This window comes from Maniola hyperantus, chromosome 26 (assembly GCF_902806685.2).
Source record: "Maniola hyperantus chromosome 26, iAphHyp1.2, whole genome shotgun sequence".
NCBI classification, from domain to species: domain Eukaryota; kingdom Metazoa; phylum Arthropoda; class Insecta; order Lepidoptera; family Nymphalidae; genus Maniola; species Maniola hyperantus.
Genome location: NC_048561.1, coordinates 4,065,823 through 4,088,544, shown reverse-complemented (window position 1 = coordinate 4,088,544; position 22,722 = coordinate 4,065,823). Strand labels below are relative to the sequence as shown.

The 22,722-nt window shown below is 36.7% G+C and overlaps 2 protein-coding genes across 3 annotated transcripts in view; one reads left to right on the top strand and one right to left on the bottom strand.

Annotated features, from left to right (window-relative positions):
- Positions 1 to 22,722, bottom strand: part of LOC117994453 (E3 SUMO-protein ligase ZBED1-like) — a 318,547-nt gene that overhangs the window by 7,812 nt on the left and 288,013 nt on the right. The gene's annotated exons all lie outside the window — the stretch shown is intronic.
- The window catches only part of eRF1 (eukaryotic release factor 1), a 59,185-nt gene that overhangs the window by 14,492 nt on the left and 21,971 nt on the right, over positions 1 to 22,722 (top strand). For both annotated transcript variants that reach the window (XM_034982363.2, XM_034982364.2), the window contains exon 6: positions 18,919 to 19,019. In XM_034982363.2, the coding sequence (XP_034838254.1) occupies positions 18,919 to 19,019 (101 nt within the window). The remainder of the gene's footprint in view (positions 1 to 18,918; positions 19,020 to 22,722) is intronic.

The following is a 22,722-nucleotide window of genomic DNA, read 5'->3' as shown; positions in this document are numbered from 1 at the left end:
GCGAACACCGTAAATATGTTTTCGATATTATTATATAAATATATATACCTATATACCTATATACATATCTCTATAATATACTACATAATTCTGTTTACATAGCTATTATATATTTTATATATTATATTATATGTTTAGATATTTAGTAGCTCATATACTTTTTTATATTCTTCAAAATGTTTTGTTACAAATTGGCTTATTTAATTTTTGTGCCCTGGCTGGGTTAAGAATCTGACCTTACGTTTTGTAATGTCAGGATGCCTTTTTAAAAATAATTTTAACCAATCTTTTCCAGCTCGTTTTTTAGATTCGTTAAATTTATTTGGTACCTATGTTATTTTTTTCACAAAAAATAAATGCTTGGTGTCGTATGATTTTTGGTGTCAATGGAAAACCTATGGATGCAAGTCTTTCGATTCTTATTTCTAATGCTAGGTGATTTTCTTGTTCTGCGGTCAAAACTGTGCGACGCCCTATTTGTTTTTCTACTTTTCCAGATTTCAGATGATTTAATAAAGTTCTTCTAGGAATACCATACGTCTTGGCCTCTTTACGTTGAGACATCAGTCCTCCTTTAACGGCGTCCATGGCATTTTTAACTGTTCCTATGTCCAACTTCCACGAGCAATAGGTTCCATGGCTGGTGTCCTGAAAGCTGGCAAACGGATTTTATTTTGACGTCATTGATTTACTTAATTTCATTAAAAACCTTTCTAAATAAGTATTTTTAATTTTGGGAATATACCTACCTCAGAAAGTGTCATTTAAATGAAATGCAGTACCTATCTAAAAATATTACAAGATTCGTAAGTTTAATAAGGGCCGGCCTCTATTACCCGCCCAGAATGTGGTTCTCGTTAGACTCTTAGACTAGTTTTACAAAATTAAATGAAAAATTTACATAAAAAACTAAAATTAATGATGAACTTACCTTGATTTGTCCGTAATAATTATTATTTTGAAGTTCTTAAGTAGAGATTACATTAAATTTGCGTATTTTTAGCCTCAAAATTCTGCATTCATGCGATTTTTTTTACTAATGAGTAGCGTAGACCTACTCGTCGGACGGCGTCGTGGCTACATACCAGATCATCGCATGGGGTTGCGCGTTTGAAAATTTGCTTTCTGATTGGTCCTTTAGATGTGTGCGTGAAAGGAATCTAAATAAATGTGTTAGAAATATGTTTTTTTGTAGTAATGGCCCTTGATAGACACCGGTCCTTGCTACCCGCAGGTACCTTGGTCAAAACCCTACTGTTTACAAAGCTATTACACTGATCGCGAGCAATTTACTCTTATCCATAGAGGAGTTCCGTTCTCCATCTCCGAAGATATTCATCAAATCTTCACCAAATTAAAAGGGGACCACCTCTGAAGTATGATGTTGATGATTGACGGAGTAATCGCGTAACAAACATACAAAAAAAAACATACAGTCGAATTGAGAACCTCCTTATTTTTTTGAAGTCGGTTAAAAAGAATTTTCTGCAGCCAGTTCCATGACGTCATCTAAATCCCACATGGTATTTTCTTCTTGTGGTCACAGCATTTCTCCCATCGATCAGCGTCTTTCTAACCGAATAAAATGTTTTTTTCACGTCAGTCATCTTAAAAGTTGTTTTGTTGGCAGCAATATAATTTTTTATTTGGGCCCACACCAACCCAATGGTGTTCAGTTTGCAGTGGTACGGAGGTAAATAGAGAATTTCAATGCCGTTATAGCCGCCTTCCACTGCGAGCGGAGCGGAGTCTGTAGCGCGACGCAATATACAACTAGCGCCATCTATTGGCATCTCTTAGGAACTAATAATAGGTTGGGTTGTTACACTACCTCTTATCTGACCTTTAATGGTTATGAGAGCCAGGAAATCTTCTATGATCCCGTCCATTATGCAGTGACGCACAAATAATGAGCATTGAGCCATCGACGTTATATCCGAGCTGGAATCACACGCAAGACGAAGTATGTTTGCGCCAAGTTATATTATGTTAAATTAATGAATTTAAATATAATTAGCGGACTGTATTAAAGAGACAAAATAGGTATAAACCGTGGTGCAAATGAAATAAAGAAAGGATTTAGACTGAAGGAAATACAGCACTTGAATCAATCTGCTTTAAGATCTTCCAGTATGGCCGACGATAACTTTTCACTTCTTCCACGGGTTCTTTTTTCACAAATTCCACCACGATTGAGGCACAAACATATATGATAAAGAAAGTCTCACGTGTTCACAATGAAGCACATGGAGATATAGTATATTTTTTATAATTTAAGTTTTAACGTTGCATTTCTCTTCGAACCGCGCGCACTTGCATCGTATTCGAGAAGAAGTGTTTTTTTTTTTCTTAATGTATGTATGAGGTGAGTCGCGTCGCGGCTCTGGATTCTAGTCCTTTTTCTTCGCAGACTTACTGAGTGCTGCATTCGGGTTTAAGGAGCTAGGAATGGGAACACCAGGAAATATTTTTAAATTAATTACATAAATAAGTTGGCGCAACCAAAATTTATAGCCTCAATAGCTCAACCGGTATAGGAGTGGACTGAAAACCGAAAGGTCGACGGTTCAAACCCCGCCCGTTGCACTATTGTCGTACCTACTCCTAGCACAAGCTTGACGCTTAATTGGAGAGGAAAGGGGAATATTAGTCATTTAAAAAATGGCTAATATTCTTTTAAAAAAAAAAATTGCAATCTTTTTTGAATTAGTGCATTAACCATTGTTTTTGAAATATCTTCAACGCGGCGGCAACAGGTTGATTCAGAAAGCGTAGGTTTTTTTTACTTTTGCCATTATTTGTTTACTATTTGAGAAATTTAGGAACAAAGTCTGAGAAATAGTTAGCCTACATTCTTTTTTTTTGTTCAGCGTCAGTGAAGGGTTTCATCCTTTTTGCAAGAATGTTACAAACTTGGTACGAAGCTTTTGTTACAGCCTCATTTTGTGACGCTGTGGTCATAATATTCTGTTGACGACGAATTGACGGCTTCAAATGAGCCACTTTATTCTTGATTCCAAAGCAAAAGCCTCTGTAAACAAGCTGTTTACGTGTGTAATGACGAAATAAATTGTTACCGTTTAATCCCGACAACAGTTTCGGGGCATAAGAATACCTTCCTTGTGTCCACTGATGAAACAAAATTCATCCTCCTATTTTCATCAGCTATTTTCCTTTTGGTAGCACTTTTTGATGACACTCCAGGCATTATTATACGTACGTAACTCGCAATCTATGAAAAGAAACAAGCATCCATCCATTTAACCGATTTTAAAGGGATTCTTAAAAACCTACGCAAAAAAAAGCCGTAGGTATCTCCTAGTAATTATACTACTTAATTCTAATCACAACCATCATCATAAGTAACTAAATCGACGGCCAAATCATTTTCAGGCAATGCTTGCCAAAATGAAAGTCGATTTGAAGGCATGAGAGGTCCCAATTTTGTTAGGATGCCGGATTTTTTTTGCTCACTAATACCTTGTACTGTAGCTTTCGGAACGGGTTCGAGTAAATCATTTTTTTCATATTTCACTTTCAAAAACTTGCTGTTGTGAAATAGTAAAATGTTCAATTCCTTTTTAAGAACATATTTGTACAATTCATATGAGAAAGCAGCTCTAATGCTGACTGATTATAAACTATGCTCACACATCACTAGCTTTGCTTGGTGTAACTGTTAAGTGAAGCAATAGTCACTATTGGCATGGCACATTGCTCGACGAAGCGATAGCCGTTCAGATGATCACCTCACACTGGAAAACGCAGGTTGGACGAGCCCCCGCTAGGTAGATGATCTCGAGCGTAGCTGGAACACGCTGGCCGCCAGCCAGTTCTCGTTCTGAGGATATTCTTGCAAAAAGATAGGTTGAGACGATGACGTGACGTTTTGTCATAACATATACATAACAACAATGAAGCAAACCTTGTATATCCTTGGGTTTATCCGGTTCGAAGGACCATGTTTATTTGAATAAGACAACTTGTACAATAAAAAAGTACGAAGTATATTCCAAAAGCTTATTCTAGATTAATGTAAAAAAAGGTTATAATAATTTGACAAATCACGCAAAAATCAAAGTGAGACCACAGGCCACAGACTCTCAAAACATTTTTTTTTTTACTTGATAAAACCGTACAACCGAAGACTCTGAGTTCAAGCTTTTTAATTTAACACAGACTTAAATATCATTCATCTAGATCATAGAAATTTAGATAACAATTGGTTTATTTATCAGTTAAACCACCGAAAGTTTGTAAAATAGTCTTCTAAAAGGTCACACTCGAACAATCTGTATAAACCCCTGGTTATTTTGTGATACTAATTTGAGAAAACTGCAGCAAAAACTTAAAATTTCCGACAGAAAACTTAAGTTTTAATAGGATAAAATAACAGTACAATAACAATATAGATTTAATAAACTGTAAGTAAAGCCTTATATTTTTATTAGTACGTCCAGGTTTTCCATTTTTAGTGTATTTACAAATAAAAACGACCATAAACGCGCAAACTTCCGTTGAAAGCTGTCAGAATGACAGATATTTCTGTCTTGCTAATTTCTGCAGTATCCATACTAATACGGGTATAGATAAGCAACTCATACTATGTAACTGGAAAAGGGAACCAAGCTTACTCCGCTGCCTCAGATGTCGCTAGTAGTACAATAACAATAATAATGCAATAGATGGCGCTGTATAATTTAATTTTTTTCTGGATCGCGGCTTGGCGCCAGTTCCCTCAATTTGAACCAGACTTCGGACGAGTATCAATCAAAGTAGACATGGAGACGTGTTTAGCTGACCAATCCATTTATGAAAAGAAAATATTATTATAAAATTAACACATCAATCAATAATCTGCTGGTGTCAGCTAAACGCATCTCCATTTCCACTTTGATGGATACTGGGTCTTCACATGTCTTCAACTATAGTCTGGTTCAAATTCGAGGGAAACTGGCGCCAGCTGCCGTCCTGGGAAAAGGATAGAAATTATTGATTAAAAGAAAAATAAATAGGTTTTTACATAATTTTATTTCTCGCATTTTCTAGTATAATATGCCCTAGCCAGTGCTTTAACAGAATCGTTTTTATCAATTCGAATGAGATAAATTCCTTGCACATTTAATTTTCTTAGTTTGGGTTTTATACTTTTCACTTAACTTTTGAGTTTTTGCTCGAGTTTATAAACTTTCCTTTGAATTTGATTATAATATGCATTGTCCGTTATTGTCTTTGGCATCTCAAGCGAATGACGATAGCTGGACGTAGGTTTCTTGCAAGGATTCACAATCCTGTGCCCCTTGTGTCCAGCAGAAGAAGCCTTGTACATACCTGAAATTATATAAAACACAAAAACTTTTAGATGAGCTTGAACAATACCTAAATAACAGGTTTATGTTCAGGCTACTGGCTATCTCATCGGACTTTGAGGGAATAGAGTACACCTGTATTTGTGAACATAGTGCACTATAATATCTCCTGTATAGTGGCTAATTACTATTGAGATCAGCCTCCATTAAGTTAAGTAAAAATACTAATAAAACAAAACAAACAAGCAATCAAAACTGTATACCAATCTTACCAGTGGACTGAGTTATATCTTCGGATGTAACCATAATAGGTTCTGTTACATTCATGGAAACATCTATAGGCAAATCTTTTGTTTTGCATGGAACTTCTGCCTGTATCAACTGAATTAGCTCTTCACTTTGCAGAAGTGGCTGAGTGGTTTCAAGTAAAGCTAAAAATAAAATATTTATTCAGCTAACATACCACAAATACCTATTATTTTTAAGAAAAAGTAAAACAAGGTTACATTATTCACTTATTATACAGGACTAGCTTATGCCTTTACTAGCTTTAACTTTGTCTGCTAGGATTTATGTTTTAAAAAAAAATTCTTAAGACAATGATTAGGTGTTAATCAATTAAGTAGCTATTATAACTTTAACTAACTAAGCTGAATTTTGGTTGCAAAGCAGGAAGTGGACAGGAATCATGAATGCGGCTTACGGCGATTACGCACTGCACTTCCGCCATCCGAGTTCTATCCGTCATCCGTGAGAATACCAGCGATTATCTACGACATAATAATATATCATAAGCTACCATCTACCATACAAAACAAAAAGGAACGTATTTTCTCGGACTCGGATCGGATGACTGCGTAACCGCCGTTAGGCTTGCCTACTCCTAGCACAAGCCTGACGCTTAATTGAAGAGGAAATGGGAATTAGTCATTTAATATGGCTAATATTCTTTTTAAAAAAAAACTTTTAATCTGTTCTACATAGTTTTTTTCAGAGAGAATTATCACTGGTTTCTTTTTTGTATTGGATATGCAGTGGTCGACAAAATCGGTATGATTGGGGTGTCGGATTGAGCCGGGCAATGAAATGATTGTCAACTACGATACATATACAAAAGTAGTAGCAAACAGGCTATTTTCTTTGATAGAAATATCTTCTGTTGATTGTGGGAAGTGCTGCTTATATAGTGCATGGCCTGGGCTGCCATTGAAACCCCAAGACCCCTCAGATACGCATGTGGCTCCTTGTATGCCCTTTCTATTAAAATATTTTATGAAACTAGCTTCACAACTTTGGACAATTCGTTGAAGAGTGTGTGTCAGTAATCCTTGTAAAGGAACTGATGCTTTTACTTCAGAAACTTGAGAAACTGTATCTTCTGTAGGATAACACGCTTTTCTCGCTTTTAAAATTTCGCTATAAGGTGGGTAAGCGAGGTGTTCTCGCCAATTTAAATCTTGCCGTATTAGTTTGTAAGTCTCCACGCTCAGTTTTCTGTCAGTGATAATAGCCAAAGCTTCTTCTGGCGGTAGAGGTGTTGTCACCGTTGAAACCTTTTTAGAACGATGGATGCTTCTTTTGGTGATTTTAAACAAATATTGATAACTTTTTCTAAATTTTTTGATACCTTTGGCGTTATTTTGCTTCCATCGTCTGAGGACATGGTAGAAGCAAAAGCTTTTGTGACTTTTCTCTGAGTTTCACTCTCTAGTGTCTCCATGATTCGTTTTCTGATTTTCAAATCTTGTTTATAACTCGCATCACTGGTTGACTCAAGAACCATACTGGGTGCCGCATCGTCTGCAGCATCTCTTAAAAGAGATTTCATCGACGACATACCAGATGAATTTTTATCAATTACAATTTCGTATCAATTTATGGCTCCTATGCGAATTATTGTAACCTTGAATGTCTATTTTGAGCGGACTAGAATATAATTTATATTACTCCGTCGTGTGTAACTTACAACAGGTTTTTGAAAACTTCATTATCGACCGATGAAAATGGTTGGTTGTCTTTACAAATCATAAACAGTATCGCATTGTTAATTTTTTTAGTTTTATCACCAGTAGACGAATACGCGTACATTTCTCCGAAACTGATTGATTTCTGACGTTTCAAAGGTAATTCACTATCAGAGTCAATGTCTGTATTAATTTTAGAAGTCTTAGCACTTATCTGTTAATTGTCCGTTGTCCGTTGAAGGAGATGGTCGACAATCATTGTTCGTACCTTAGGGTGTAGTCAGTGTAGGGTGGTGCTGGTCGGTTTTGAAAACTTCGTTCTTTCTGGCTGTCGCCGATGATTTGAGTGAAATCTTAAGTTTTGCACTTCACTTATTGCCGTACTCTGAGTCGCTTAGTTAAAACGAGACAGAGCTATATCTCTCGCATAAATCTGTCTCGTTTTAACTGAATCTTAAGTAAGTATTAGCGACTCTTAGTACGGCAGTTAATGATTCACTGCTTTATAACAGCGTCATAAATGATGAAAACTGTGTCAATTTTGTTTTTATAGATCCACGCTTTTTGACAAGATCTTTCATCTTCGCCTCACTCATTTTGTTGTAACAAAGTTTTACAACGTTATAGTGAACTTATCAACTGATTTCTGTAAAATTCTGCAATTATTGCAATAAATAAGCAAAAATTGATATGACAATAAATGTTAACCTTTAAGTTGAAAATCGAACCTTGAAATTGATTTTCACAACAAGGGGAAAACACATGAATCAGTTTGCGGCCGGATCTCGAAGCAATCCGTTAGTTTTGTAATTTGGTAACTAAATATGGTTTACTTTTTACGTTGTTAAGACGTAATAATTATGATGCTTTTTAGCCCAATATGAGGGAAATATGCCACGTACGTAACAGAAGTAAGGCAATCTTAGTGCTCATACTCATTAGTGGTTAGCCGCCGAGGCGGTTCATCTTAGCGGCTTGCCGCTTGACGCGGTTGACACCGCGGCTGACCGCCACGGGCGGCGAGCAAACGCAGCTTGCAGCATGTCTGGTGCGCATGAATGACTTGAGTGCCCGTCTAATATTTACCTTGTGACTTGAGAGATATAAAATGTTCTGTTAGCCATTTAAAGAACAGCTCAGTGTTTACATATGAGGACTTTTTATTCATATATATTTCGGAGATTCGTTTGGATTTAATTTCACGTGGTCACTTCCAAAGTCGGCCATATGTTTTCTTTTTCAATCAGCATGCATCTCTCGCACCCCGCGCTGTCTCGGCAATAATATCGATTCAGCGGCTGACTGAATATTTATTATCTATGGACTAAACTTTTTAATTTACGACACTGGGTTCTAGTCCGCTTGAACTCTACAGTGCTACCTTGGCGCGTGGCAAAAATAAGAATTAACGTTACCGTCAAGTGTCCTCTTTGTGACTCACTGTCTGTGACGTTCTCCAAGCTACAAGACCACAGACCAGAGTTTACTCTGTGTTGCTATTTCAAATAAATTCTAATGAAAAAGACGTCTTATTTCGTATGCATTATTTTCCCCGACGTATATTTTAGAACCCAGTGGAAGTCCATTTTCAAATTTTGATTTCTTACTGACATCTTTTATAATGATAACTGGTGGAAGAAAATTACCAATTGCATTGCAACAGGCAACGCTTGTCATTGTTTCGCCGTTCCCCTGTTACGCTTCCTAAAGCGTGTGTGCTTGTAGTTCTTGATGGTATATATAAACAAATTATGATATGCAAAATTTACACAAGCTTCTACATAAAATATATTCTTAAAAATATATAAATAAAGCTTCTACATATTATAGTTGTAGTTCTTAACAAAGAGAATATAATCACTACGTTTTAAGAGGCGGAACTTAGAACATTTATGTTTTGTATCAATTCTTAACCCTTTTAGCCAATTGCTTAAAAAAAGCAGTGCTACCAACTTAAAAAAAACTTTCTTTGGCCCTCAGAGTCTGAGCTTTGGCCAGTGACCTTTATCTGTCAAGTAGGGATGGGCCAAAAAGTAGGGATGTGCACCGTATCGACAGTTTATCGATGTTTAATATTTATAATAATAATATTTTGTAGTTTATACCTACCTATCGTTTGATGCTGTTGTGAAAATGCGGCTAAAATAAAACAAATTATTTATCGTTATACCAGGTAGGTATTTATATATTTTTCAAGTAGGTAGTAGTTGAACCAGACAAAATTATGTTTTTTTAAGAATAAGAAAAATGGAAAATCTTATGCATTTAGCAGCAAATAGGCATAGCAAAATTATAGTCTACCAATCCGCACATGGCCAGCGTGGTAGACTATGGCCAAAACCCTTGTCACTCTGAAGGAGACCCGTGCTCTGTAGTGAGCCGGCGATGGGTTGATCATGATGAGGCATAGCAAAATAACAATTTTCCAAAGAATTATATGAAATGTGCACATTTCATACCCTGTAGATTGGTTTGAAAGTTAAACTTCCCGGACAGTATTACTACTGTCCATGTACGTATTGTGACTGTTCGTTTTAAATTAGTTACAAGTTACCTACTAGATAAAATGAGTTCAAGTGAGGATATTATGGAATTTAATTGTACACCTAATTTGACAGAGGAGGCCGAATTAGCAAAATACATAGTATATATTATACTTTTTAAATAAATTACTAGTTTCATTTTTTAGAAAAGCACTATACATGCCTCGACTGGGAGTGCCTTTCTGGCCTCGTATTATAGACGTCCTTGCTGAGGCTAGGCCGTCTAACTCACACTTGACCAGAAAACGCTTACTTCCCGGTCTCGTGCAGTAATGTAATATTATTTAAAATTATTATTTTGCAATGCCTATTTGCTGAGCTTTTTTATTTATCTCTGCATTGGTTTCTTCTTCGAGAATTATATTTGCGTTTATGCGTTTGCATTGTCTTCTTATTAAAAGAAGAGCCAACCGTTTTAAAACTTCATCTACTATTTTGAAACTGTGCTGCTCGCAAGTTAAAAAAGAAGTATCACATTCGGCGATAAACAAAGTTTTTGTCAAAGAACAAATGTTTTGATGATGCAAACATGACACAATCTCTCTCTCAAATATTTTTGTAGCTGCCTCGACCAAACCTACAACAAAGATTTTTTATCCGTCCACCATTCTCTTAATTTTATATAACTATACATTGGATCGTCATCAGGTTCATCGATTTTCAAACATTTTTCACAAAATGCACATGTATTATTTTTTAAAATGCTTGAGAAAACATATCCACTAACTTAGACAATAGGCTGCTGCTCCATTTCGGCTAAATCAGTTTCTATTTTATCAAACTCTGCCTCTTCCGCAATGCTTGGCTCAGGAATAGCCTTACTGGTGTTTTCAGCAACATAGTCATCCATCCCAACTTGCTCAGAAACTTTTATATTTCTATTAATAGACAGCTCCTGTTTATTTTGGGGTTCTTCGAAAACAACATCATGAAAATCTGTTAACAATTTTTTAAAATCCTTTTCACAATTGAACCCCTTATTGTGAGGAGCTGTCATCCCTGAAATCAGAGTTGTTTTCATGGCTGATATGAATGAAGAGCAAGTTGGATTTCTATTTGTGGGACTATGCTGCCTTATTACTCCAAACAAGTTTTCTAATGCGTCTTGATTTAATTGTCTTAAATTTAGGTTGACATAGGTATTTTTTTTAAAACATTGTGCAATGTTTTCACGCTGGGCAACGGCATAAGATGCTGTAAATATCTGTAGGCTTTTGGTGATCTTTTGAATATAGCCAAGGCAGATATTTTATTTTTCGATGTCCATCGCCTACCCTTAGGTTTCCTTTTTTGATTTTTTATAGCTGAGGTTACAATCTCTTTGAGAATATCAGATTCCAAATTTTCTATAATATTGGCACTTCGTCTCAGTGATGCCAAAGTGCATTTAGTTTCCCGTAGTTGCTCCTTCAACTTTTTCTCTCTAGGTGTTAGGTCTGTAAGGAAAATTAACACATTATAGAATGTTTTAAATTGTTTTAAAATATTCTATAATGAGTAATTTTCCTCAGCAAAATGTAAGGATCGGCTTTGCTTGTAATTATTAATAATGATTGGTATTATTATTAACTAGCTGATACGATTACGATACGATACGATTGTGAATGCGATGGGTTAACTTCTAGTGTTGCCTCTTCGCTAAGAGGTGGTAACCGTGTTACAAAGTCATAGAATAACACACAATGAGAAAAAATTTGCACAAAATACAGTAAAATATACAAACATGTAGTGTATCCTGAAACTTTACACGAAATTTAAAAATATACTCGTATCCACACACGAAATTACGTTTAGCGTATTTAGAGCTGTGTGATCTCAAAACCTGTGGGTTAAAATTGTGATTAGTCAACTAGATTATTCCACAATAAGTATCACAAAATTAAAAATTAAATGGGCGCCACTATGTAGTGAGTGTGTAGTGTTTATGTTTTTTTCCCGTGTTGGTGTGGTTATGTGGTTTTCCTTTGTTATAGTGACAGTTGTTAGTTTTAAATTGGTTAGTATGTTTGTATAAGTTGTAGAATATGATGTACTGGGCCTATTATATGCGAATTCTGGTGCTATTATAGTGTCGTGATGTACCTTAGGAGGTTCGTGGTGTTGGGTTAATCTAGAGTTAAAGATCTCAAAATTGTGACAGAGTGTTTGTAGTTGTTCAATAGAGGTTATTGTAGTTGCGGAAGCTAAAGTACTCGCGTATTCCGGACGAATGTTGTGTAGCATTACTACGAAATCATTTTCGGTTGTAAATGATTTCGTAGTAATGACACCGCGGTATCGTACTGTAGTGATTGTGTAGTGTTTAGTGTTTGTGTAGTATAACTTCTAGTTTGTGAATGTTATGTAGTATAACTTCTAGTTTTGCATCATCGCTAATAGGTTTGGTTAATCTAGAGAACATGCCTTGCATTATGGATAGGTAAATATTTATGTTCTCCTTACTGCCCTGTGTGCGCGAACGTATCTCTTCTAGTATTCTGTAGTAATAATCTGGAGTACTAAATACGTTTTTCAACAAGTTCGTTAGTTCGTTCCAGCTGTTTATACTGTCTGTCACTATTGATTTGGCTGGTAGTCCAGTTGCGTTCTAATTTATACGAGTTTTGATAGGTGGCAGGCACTAAAGTTTTAGGTTTTCAGCTATTCGATACTGGTTGGCGTTGATTGCTAAAGTTTTACCTAGTCTTCATAATTTTAACGTAGTTATGCCCTATACGATTGGTAGATGTCGTTCGCAAAAACATTTTTAGTAGGAATGCCTAGATGGTGCCATGAATTTTAATTCTATTTTTATGATTAATTTACTAATCACTACAGTACGTTAATTCTGCCGGCTTCTTGGGGCTCGCCAGGCTGCTCAATAACTCGTATGTCTCGTCACCTATTCCTGCTATCAGCATGGGTAACCATAAGCCTTTACAATGGCGTTCACTTTGAAATACATTTCTAACCTCTTCACGTAAAGTGTCCAATTCCCCGATTTTAAATTGTATTCACTTATTTTCCCGAACGCCCGCGATATTATTAATTTAATATTATCCTCGTTTTTCCACTGACCCCATATCCCCAAGAGCCCATTACTGTGATATCTTCAGGTGTTGCCTGACCGATCTTCGCATTGAAGTCACCTATTATAAATGTTTTTGAAAGAGTATTTTCCAGAGCTAATGTTAAGTCATTGTAAAAACACTCTAGTTCCTCTTCAAACGATTTTTCTGTGGGCGAGTAGACTTGTATTATGGTGAGTGAGGTACATTCTATACATATGTCTAATCTAGCGACTCTAGTGGGAGAAATCCGACTCCATTTCTCCCACTTTTCTTCCCTGTGTAGAGTAGAATGTACTCGTCGTGCTCTATGGTGTGAGTTCCTTCTTTTTTAACTTCTGAAATACCTAGTATATCCCACTTAATATTTTGTAGAGCATGTTCTAATTCTTCTTGACGTCCTATTTCCACGAGAGATCTTACATTGAGTGTACTAATATATAAGCGTTGGATGACGGTGAGGGTGGAGGGTGACGGTCTACTGCTCCCTCGGGGACCAACCGTTTTTCCACTAATTAACTGTAAATCACCAAATAAATAAGTATCCCATCCTCGTCGCCAGTGAAAGGTACTAGCATTGAAACGGCGGTTCTGAGACTAACTTAAGACAGTAAGTAGGTAGTTTTTAAATATTGACGTGACCGAAGTAATCGAGAATCCGCTGCAGACAGATGTTGGACAACCGCATCTTGATTTTCAATGTTTAAAACTGAGACGTTGGTCTTATGTTCCGTCCAGGAAATGTTGAGCATCCGTCTCCAGCACCACACTTCAAAGGCATCAATTCTTTTCCGGTCGGCAGATTTAAGGGTCCATGTCTCGGCTCCATATTAAAATATGGAAAAACAAGCGTCCGGACCAGATGTACTTTGGTCCATTGCGAAATGTTCTTGTCTCTCCATATTTTGGTCAGTTGGGATATGGCACTTTTCGCCATAAAAATATGGTGTTTTACAAACAATTTATTACAATTTATGTCATTAAATCAACATTAAAATTTACCATTAAAAAGAAGGCAACGTCCACAAAATATACATCCAGTACTTTCCGAATAAATTAGCCACTTTCGTGCAACTTTTTCGCCATTTGGAAGCTGACGTTCGCTCTTTGTAAATTCGCTCACTGTTAGGAAAATTGTTTTGGATGTTTTGATTGGCTCCGTTCTTACAAAGATAAGTATCAATCACGCGTGAACTCTTCAATTATCCATTTAGCTGGATCATTGATGATTTCGCACAGCTCCTGCTCCGGATTGGGCTGCACTCCTGGTAGGTACTAATGGGACATCTTCGGCTTCTTCCCTTGTTCCACTTGCCACAACGATCCAAGTATCTGCACTTGAAACTGAAGAAACATCAGTAATTGACGTAGCATCACTAGGAACAATGATATGTGTTGGATCAATGATATGATCTTTAATATCTGTATATGTTTTTCCAAAGAAATCATCTGATTTCCGTGTTTTTTTTATCACATCCTTTTGTTTATCATCTTCCTCTCTAGCAATACTCTGCCCCACTTAAACTTTTCTTTCCATCCATATCTAATTCAATATAATTATATTCACTTTTATTGTATTGAACAAGATAAATACTCTCATCATCATCATCATCATCATCATCATTATCATCAACCGATAAACGTCCAATGCTGGACATAGGTCTCTTGTAGGGACTTCCACACGCCACGGTCTTGCGCCGCCTGAATCCAGCGGCTCCCTGCGACTTGTCTGATGTCGTCCGTCCACCTAGTTGGAGGTCTTCCAACACTGCGTCTTCCGGTGGTTCTGCACTGGTTCTGATATTTGTTGATAATAAAGGGCTTTCAATGTTAACAGATTCACTAAAAACCTCTTCATCTATGTGCTCTAAATGCTCGCCAATTTCTTCTAAAGATGAAAGCAAATCACATTGTTTTTTATTGGCTGCGGCTTCTAATTTTATTTTTATTTTTATTCATTTATTTGTAATCAACAGCGTTACAGATAATATAATTTTACATTTCAGACTTAAAATAAGGCCAAATAGGAGCTCTGTACCTCAAATGTTTGATTACTTGCTTGCATTTGTTTATTAACTGAAGAACCTCGTCAGTATTCTGAATACCATTAACGGTGACCAAATTATGCAAAGCCTGAACAAGACAGATGATTTTGCATATGCAGTGAACCTGCAGCTCTTTTGTAATGAAACAACCAGCTGCTCGATAGTGATATCATATCGTATTACTGCCGTAGTAGTAGCTTTTAACGGACAAAAAAAATTTTATGACCCTTCTGATTGCACAAAAAACACTTTATTAACTTCGCTGGACACATCTGGGAATTAGAATGGAACTCGCCACACGAACACTTTGTATCACTATTTGTATTTGACCGAGAATCGAACCGACGATATGATATCATATTACTGCCAGAGTTTGTAACCAGGAAAATAAATTTTTGTGATATTTGGAAAGTGCGCAAAATATCCTGTATTTCCTCTTTAATTTTTAAGCCTATTTCAGTAACTTGTTTGGTAGCCAGCGTGAATTTCAAAAGTTGCATTTGTTGTGATATGTAATGATAAGTGCAAGTTATATAATTGCGACGTCTGCATTGATCTGTCCATAAATCTGCTGTTATTGCGGATTTTGCACATTCGGTAAACTTGCAGTTCTTTTCAGAGTACGGTAACCAGGACAATATATTTTTGTGGTATTTGGAAAGTACACAAAATATCCCGAATTTACTCTTTAATTTTTAAGCCTGTATGTTTTTCAGTAACTTGTTTGGTAGCCAGCGTGTATTTCAAAAGTTGCATTTCTTGTGATATGAAATGATAAGTATCCGAAGATTGCAGGTTCGAGTTCTGTCACGGTCGCCAGTAAATGTTGGGGACTTCGATGTCCTCCTCGTGAATGTGGTTCAGTAAATAAAACTTCTACTTTATGAACATTGCTTGTAATTAAAGATATACAACAGGTTATAAGTGACTGCTCTGAGATCTGAAATTAGACTAGCGCACGCCCGGCGTGCGAGTACAAGATTTCTCGAAAAGTCGGGGTTCGTATTTGGAGATGTCTGTGCACTGCACACACATGCACACACACAGGACTCCTTAGCGGCGCGAACAATAAGTGCAAGTTATATAATTGCGACGTCTGAATTGATCTGTCCAAAAATCAGCTGTTATTGCGCCGAATCGTGAATTTTGTATCTGGCATGCCTATTTAGTTAGTGTATCAATACACACGTGTGTGTCATACGACGTTTTTCATTACACTTGTGAAGGAAATAATAGGGTAAAACTAGGTAATACGCCCCACTTTTTTTAAAGTACTGTAAAACAAAAAATAAGTAGATACTACTATCTACTAACAAAAATATAAAGAAAACTAACAGAAAAGTAATAATAAAGTAACAATTTTTAAATCTATGAGACCCAATCAGACTAGTAATAAATATCACAAACGGTGAATTATTTCTTCCTCCAGTCTACTTTTGAACAACTTTTCTCTTTGCTTTACGGCCGGAACGATTACACAAGGGGGTAACCAACCTAAGCAAGATGTACATTGAATGTAATCTTCAGAGGATTGTGTTTTGTAATAATCTTCTGTGCATTCTATGCATTTGTTAATGTCTTCGTCTGAAACATCTTCTGAATTACCTGTCTTATCATCATTTTCAGCATTGCTTTCAGAAGACGAGGAATATTTCACTTTTAACTTGTTCTTGTTATTTCCTGCACCTTTTCTTGGTTTTTTAACACCTCGCTTCTAGGGAACCTGGAAAAGGATAGGAATGGAACTTTCCAACAAGGATCAATTGAAGGAATTACATCGGGTTTTAGGACAAGATGGGCTTCATAATCTTTTAAACAACCCATACCTTCAAATAAGTCAGCATATTTAGAAAAGATATCTGTTTGCTCTAAATTTGACTGAAAGACAATGTGAATTCTTTTAATTAATTTTAATATTTTACATGTCTCGTGACCAATAAATCTTTTTACATGACAAGTCGACAATATGAAATGTTAATTCATAAGGCGGATTATTATGAATAATAGGTAAAATACACAGACCTACTGTTGGAATGATTTCACCACTAAATGTAATAAGCAAAAAAGTAACTACAAGTTACTTTTTTGTAAAATGTCTGACGATATATTTAATTTCTGGAAGTCACTGAAAGATAAAACGTTTGTTTCTATTGTAATTGCTGTTTAGGTTCCATGAGAAGACATCTTTTAGGATATTATCACGCAGTTCTTTAAAACCACACTGGAGGCCTATGTTCTTAATGTCTGTAGCATAAGATGCTATGTCCTCATTTTGACCTTGTCTTCTGTTTATGTCTTTCCATGGTGATGCTAACTTTTGGTAGAAAATATTCCTCGAACTGTTTGAGTAGCTCTTCAAAGGTAATTTTATCGATGTCCACATTTAAAGAATCAAATGCACGCTAACACAAGATGGCGACCTTACGTGCCTCTGTTCCGTTTTCAAAGTTGTTCGCCCGCATAAATATTTTTAGATTTTTGGCAAAGTGGTTCCATTCTACATGGAAGAGTTTATATTTAATTTCTCCACATTGTTGATAAGAGAAGATGGTGATTGTACGTCCGCCATGCTGTCGGATGTCTTCGTAGTTGTCAGTGGTGGCGTCTCTTTTGAATTGGTCTCTTTGACTCTTTATTCTTGAAATCGTGTTTTATTCTCTTCGGTTTTTAATTTTCACCGGACACTTCTTCTGACACCATGTTATACTTTTAGTTTTGTTAAAAGTTAGGGATAGTAAATGAAGTACGTCGTCGTCCATTGGTCTGCCATAGACAAGGGCTTTCGTTTATTTTCGTCATACTATAGAGTATAGACTATAGACTAATATTATCATAGACAAGTTTAAAACACATACTGTAACCGTGAATAATAGCAATGAAAATTGATTATGGGTGTCATTATGTGCCTGATTGCGGTGAAATTAGAGCCACTTTATGAGCAAGTGTGTTGAAAAAAATATTATACCATAATTTCTTTCGATGATGAAGATTAAGAGAAAAATATTTGATTTTCATCCCTATTCTTTTATGATAATTCCCTGTTCTTTGACCCGTGCCCGGCACGGTGCAAAATAGGTCCCCCTATACTATTCTCTGATGATTATTCCCTGTTCTTTGACCCGTGCCCCATGGGCGCGGTGTAAGATAGATCCACCCTGATAATCTGTTGTATCATTATTGGTGTGATTGCAGTCAAGAGCATGCCTATTTCGTTTAAAAAAAACTGTACCTACTTCGCATTAGTTATTAAAATTACTATACCATAATTTCTTTCGATGATAAAGATTACGAGAAAAATAAACATACCAGAAGTGAAGTTAAATATTAGTTACGACGCGCAGTGCCTTATTACCTTTTATAATAACCTAACTGCAGTATTAACTTGATTATGGCAGAATAATTGCTATTGCAACCACTCAGTCAAAATGGCGACCTAAACACAAAAAGCATTTAATAGTCGGTCGAGTCTCGAGTCGGAACGAGACTAGCTTAAAAACCATCAAGCACCCGTATTTATACAATCGACTCAAGATGGCTGTCCCGCAACAGATCACGTGACTTCCATTTCAAAAGGCGGCAAATACAAGTTTTTTTTTTTCCTACCATAAAGCACCATTATAAAATGGCAGCTTTATTACTACTACCATCTAGCCTATGGGCTAATAAGTAATATTATTCTAGCTTAAACTTCTACTTATGATTAATTTTTAAATCTAATTTACAGTCCAATAACTGTCCTTAGTTTATTCTAACACGTACTTACAGTTCACTATGTTCTTGTGACCTAGAAATAATACAAGTGCGGTGATAGAAAAATATATGATTTTCATCTTCTTACATTCTTCATTCTTTCATGATAATCCCCTGTTCCTTGATCCGTGCCCGGCACTGTGCAAAATAGGTCCCCCTATTCTAATCTCTGATGATTATTCCCTGTTCTTAGACCCGTGCCCCACGGGCGCGGTGTAAGATAGATCCCTCCTAATAGTTAGTTTTCTCGTTGTTTCCAGGACACGGGCAAGTACTGCTTCGGCGTGGACGACACCCTCCGCGCTCTCGAACTGGGCGCCGTCGAAACACTCATCTGCTGGGAGAACCTCGACATTCAGCGGTAAGTCTACTAATCTTTTTTTTCGATTACATGGTGTAATGTGTAAAAAATGAGTGCTCACGCGCCTGTATCAAATGTCATGTGAAAAGTACGATTTTAGTCTTTTAAAGGTGAACCGTACCTACTTTTGATGACAGTTGACCCATAGAATTAAAATGGCGCGTGAGAAGTCATTTTGTATAACTAGCTTATGCTCGCGACTTCGTCCGATTGGACTAGAGAAATTTCGAACCCCTATTTCACCCCCTTAAGGGTTGAATTTTCAATAATCCTTTATTAGCGGATGCCTACGTCATAATAGCTATCTGCATGCCAAATTTCAGCCCAATTCGTCCAGTAGTTTGAGCTGTGCGTTGATAGATCAGTAAATCAGTCAGCCAGTCAGTCACTCACCTTTTCCTTTTGTCGGACTATGTTAATAAACTCATAGCTAGAACCCAGAGCCGTAAGGCGAGTGAAAAATATCAAATGTAAAAAGTTTTTGCTTATGTCAAAAATGTCATGTGTGGGTTAAGGAACTTTGTGAACTTTGTTAATTAATGAAATAAAACGAATAGAAACATCTCAATTGTGTATTTAATAACAGTATCGTAATATAAAAGTGATATAGTGCTACGCGAAACGTTCATGGTCCTAAATCGAACCGAATTCTTTGTGAAACAAACATCGGAATTCTGAAGAAAGTAAAAATTACGCTAAAGTGAGGTTACAATGGATCTTGTTCAAGTCCAGGAAGAGTTAAGGTCACAAATAGACAAACTAAGAACAAATTACAAAAAGTGTTCAAAGGAAAGATTAACTCGTCAGTACATTGAAACTAGATTGCAAGCTTTAGAGTCTAAATATAATAATTTTACCAAAAATCATGTGGAGTTGATTAGAAATAGAAGCGCTGTAACAAATGATTACTTCAGCCAGGATGTATTTGGAAATTTAGAGGAGTTTTATTTAGAATTTAAGACAGAATTAAAAGAAAAGCTTGAGAGTTTTACTGTGAGACGACAAAATGATAGTTCTTTCAATAGTAGTAGTGCCAATGGAGAAAATCATAGTATAAAATTACCTAAAATAACTTTGCCCACCTTTTCTGGGAAATATATGGAATGGCCTACGTTTCATGATCTTTTTGAGTCCCTTATTCATGAAAATTCATCATTAACTGACGTAGAGAGGTTACATTACTTGAAAACACACCTTTCTAATGAAGCGGAACAACTACTGCGGCATATACCCATTACAGCGAGCAACTATGAACAATGTTGGACACTACTAAAATCAAGATATAACAATAAGCGATACATAGCTAATAGCATATTAACTAGATTAGTGGGACAAAAGGCATGCTCAACGGAATCCTCACACGGGGTGAAGCAAATACTAGATACAACGAGCGACTGTCTTAATGCACTTTCAAATATTGGAGTGGATGTTTCTTCTTGGGATATACTTATCATTCATCTCACTGCGCTAAAGTTAGACACTGAATCTAGAAAACAATGGGAACAGAAAATTAGTAATCATTCAGATGTTTTACCTACACTTGTGGAATTCAAATCATTTCTGGAGTCTAGATTCAGAGCGCTTGAGTTTTTAGAGCCAGTGAGAAGGGAGAACACCAAAGAGAAGGTTGAGAAACCAAAGGCATTTACGGTTACAGCTACACAATGCCCCTTCTGCTTAGAAAATCATTTATTGTATCAGTGCAAGGAATTTAGTAAGACGGGTTACACAGCACGGCGGGAATTTGTGGAAAAGAAGAGGCTTTGTTTCAATTGTTTGGGGGATAATCACCCGGTTTATCGGTGCAGAAGAAACACAGTTTGTAAGCGGTGCTCCCGTCGACATCACTCGCTTTTACACCCTCAAGGGACTACGAGCTGTGCCACTAAGGCTGCAAGCACGAGTGGCGGGCTCGAGGCAGTGCCACAAGATGTTTCTATGGAACAAAGTGATACAAAGGGAAGTGAGCAGGACATTACTAAAATCGCTACACATTTTGCTAACAATTCAAACTGTTTAACTGGCCATGTAATGCTGGCTACGGCTTTAATTAAGGTTGATTGTCGTAGAAGTAGTTATACACTTAGGGCGTTACTGGATCAGGGTTCTCAGGCCTCATTCATTTCAGAGCATGCGGTACAATTATTGGGGCTCCGAAAACAACCTGTCAAGGGTTTAGTTTCAGGTCTGGGGGGAGATCAACTTAGTATGGAAATCAAATATATGGTTACTTTTAAAATACAGTCTATTCATAACTCATGTAATTTTAATATTCAAGCTTATGTTTTAACAAAATTGTCATCCACATTACCTGCATACCAGATTAAAATTACTGATTGGCCTGAAATGTTACACTTACCATTAGCTGATCCGGACTACGGAAAGCCTCAAGGAATAGATGTGTTGTTGGGGGCAGAGATTTACGGTCAAATTCTAGTTGATGGTTTGAGGAGGAATCCAGAGGGCACCTTGACTGCTCAAAATACATTGTTCGGTTGGATTCTATCTGGTCGTGTGTTAGACTCACCAGATAATTGCTTCAATAATATTATCAGTATGCACATTCAAGATGACTCTATTAATACATTACTTCGTAGGTTCTGGGAGCTCGAGACTGAGGTACCGAAGGAGCTGATGTCGAAAGAAGATGAGATGTGTGAAGCGTATTACAGTTCAAGAACTACTAGGGATGGCAGTGGTCGTTACTGTGTTAAGCTACCTTTTAGGGAAGCAGATCCAAAGAGTCAGTATGGAGAATTGAAGAGTATTGCGGAGAGAAGATTAAAGTCTTTAGAGAAGAAATTTGAGAAAAATCACTTCTTGAAGGAAGAATACACTAAAGCAATGAATGATTATATAAACTCAAATCACATGGAGTGTATTACTGAAGAGGCAGAAATAGAAAAGCCTAACTGTGTTTATTTGCCTCATCATGCGGTGATTCGGAATGACAAAACTACTTCTAAGGTTAGAATAGTTTTTGACGCTGCCTGCAAGGGAATCCATGGAAAATCATTAAACGATGACTTGTTAGTGGGTCCTAGATTACAACCAGACTTGCGCCACCTCATCATGAGGTGGAGGACTCATGTTATCTGTTTCACGGCTGATGTTATCAAGATGTATCGCCAAATTTTGGTTGATAAGGCAGACACCGACTATCAGCGCTTGTTATGGCGCGAGAAACCGGACAGTGACATAGGAATCTATAGGATGTTAAGAGTCACATTCGGAGTAGCATCAGCACCGTATCTAGCGGTTAAGACTCTTCAACAAATTGCAAAAGATGAAGGTCACGCCTTTCCCCTGGCAGCTGAAATCGTAGCAAAAGACTTTTATATGGACGACTGTCTATCGGGTTGCAAAAATGATGAGGAAGCTTTGGAAATCTATCATCAGATGGTTGGTCTTTTGCGAAAGGGAGGATTTGAGCTTCAGAAATGGATGAGTAATAGCTCTAAATTAATGGAGCTTATTCATAGTAATGCGAAAATAACTAAAAGTTTCAACACAAATGATGAAGTGGTAAAAATTTTAGGTCTCTCTTGGAATGCTACTAAGGATGTTTTTCAATACACGGTAAATTTACCGAAGCAACCCAAGTCAGTAACTAAACGAGTTATTTTATCTGATATATCTCGCCTATATGATCCATTGGGTTGGATCGCTCCGGTTGTTATTCAAGCGAAGATATATATGCAGA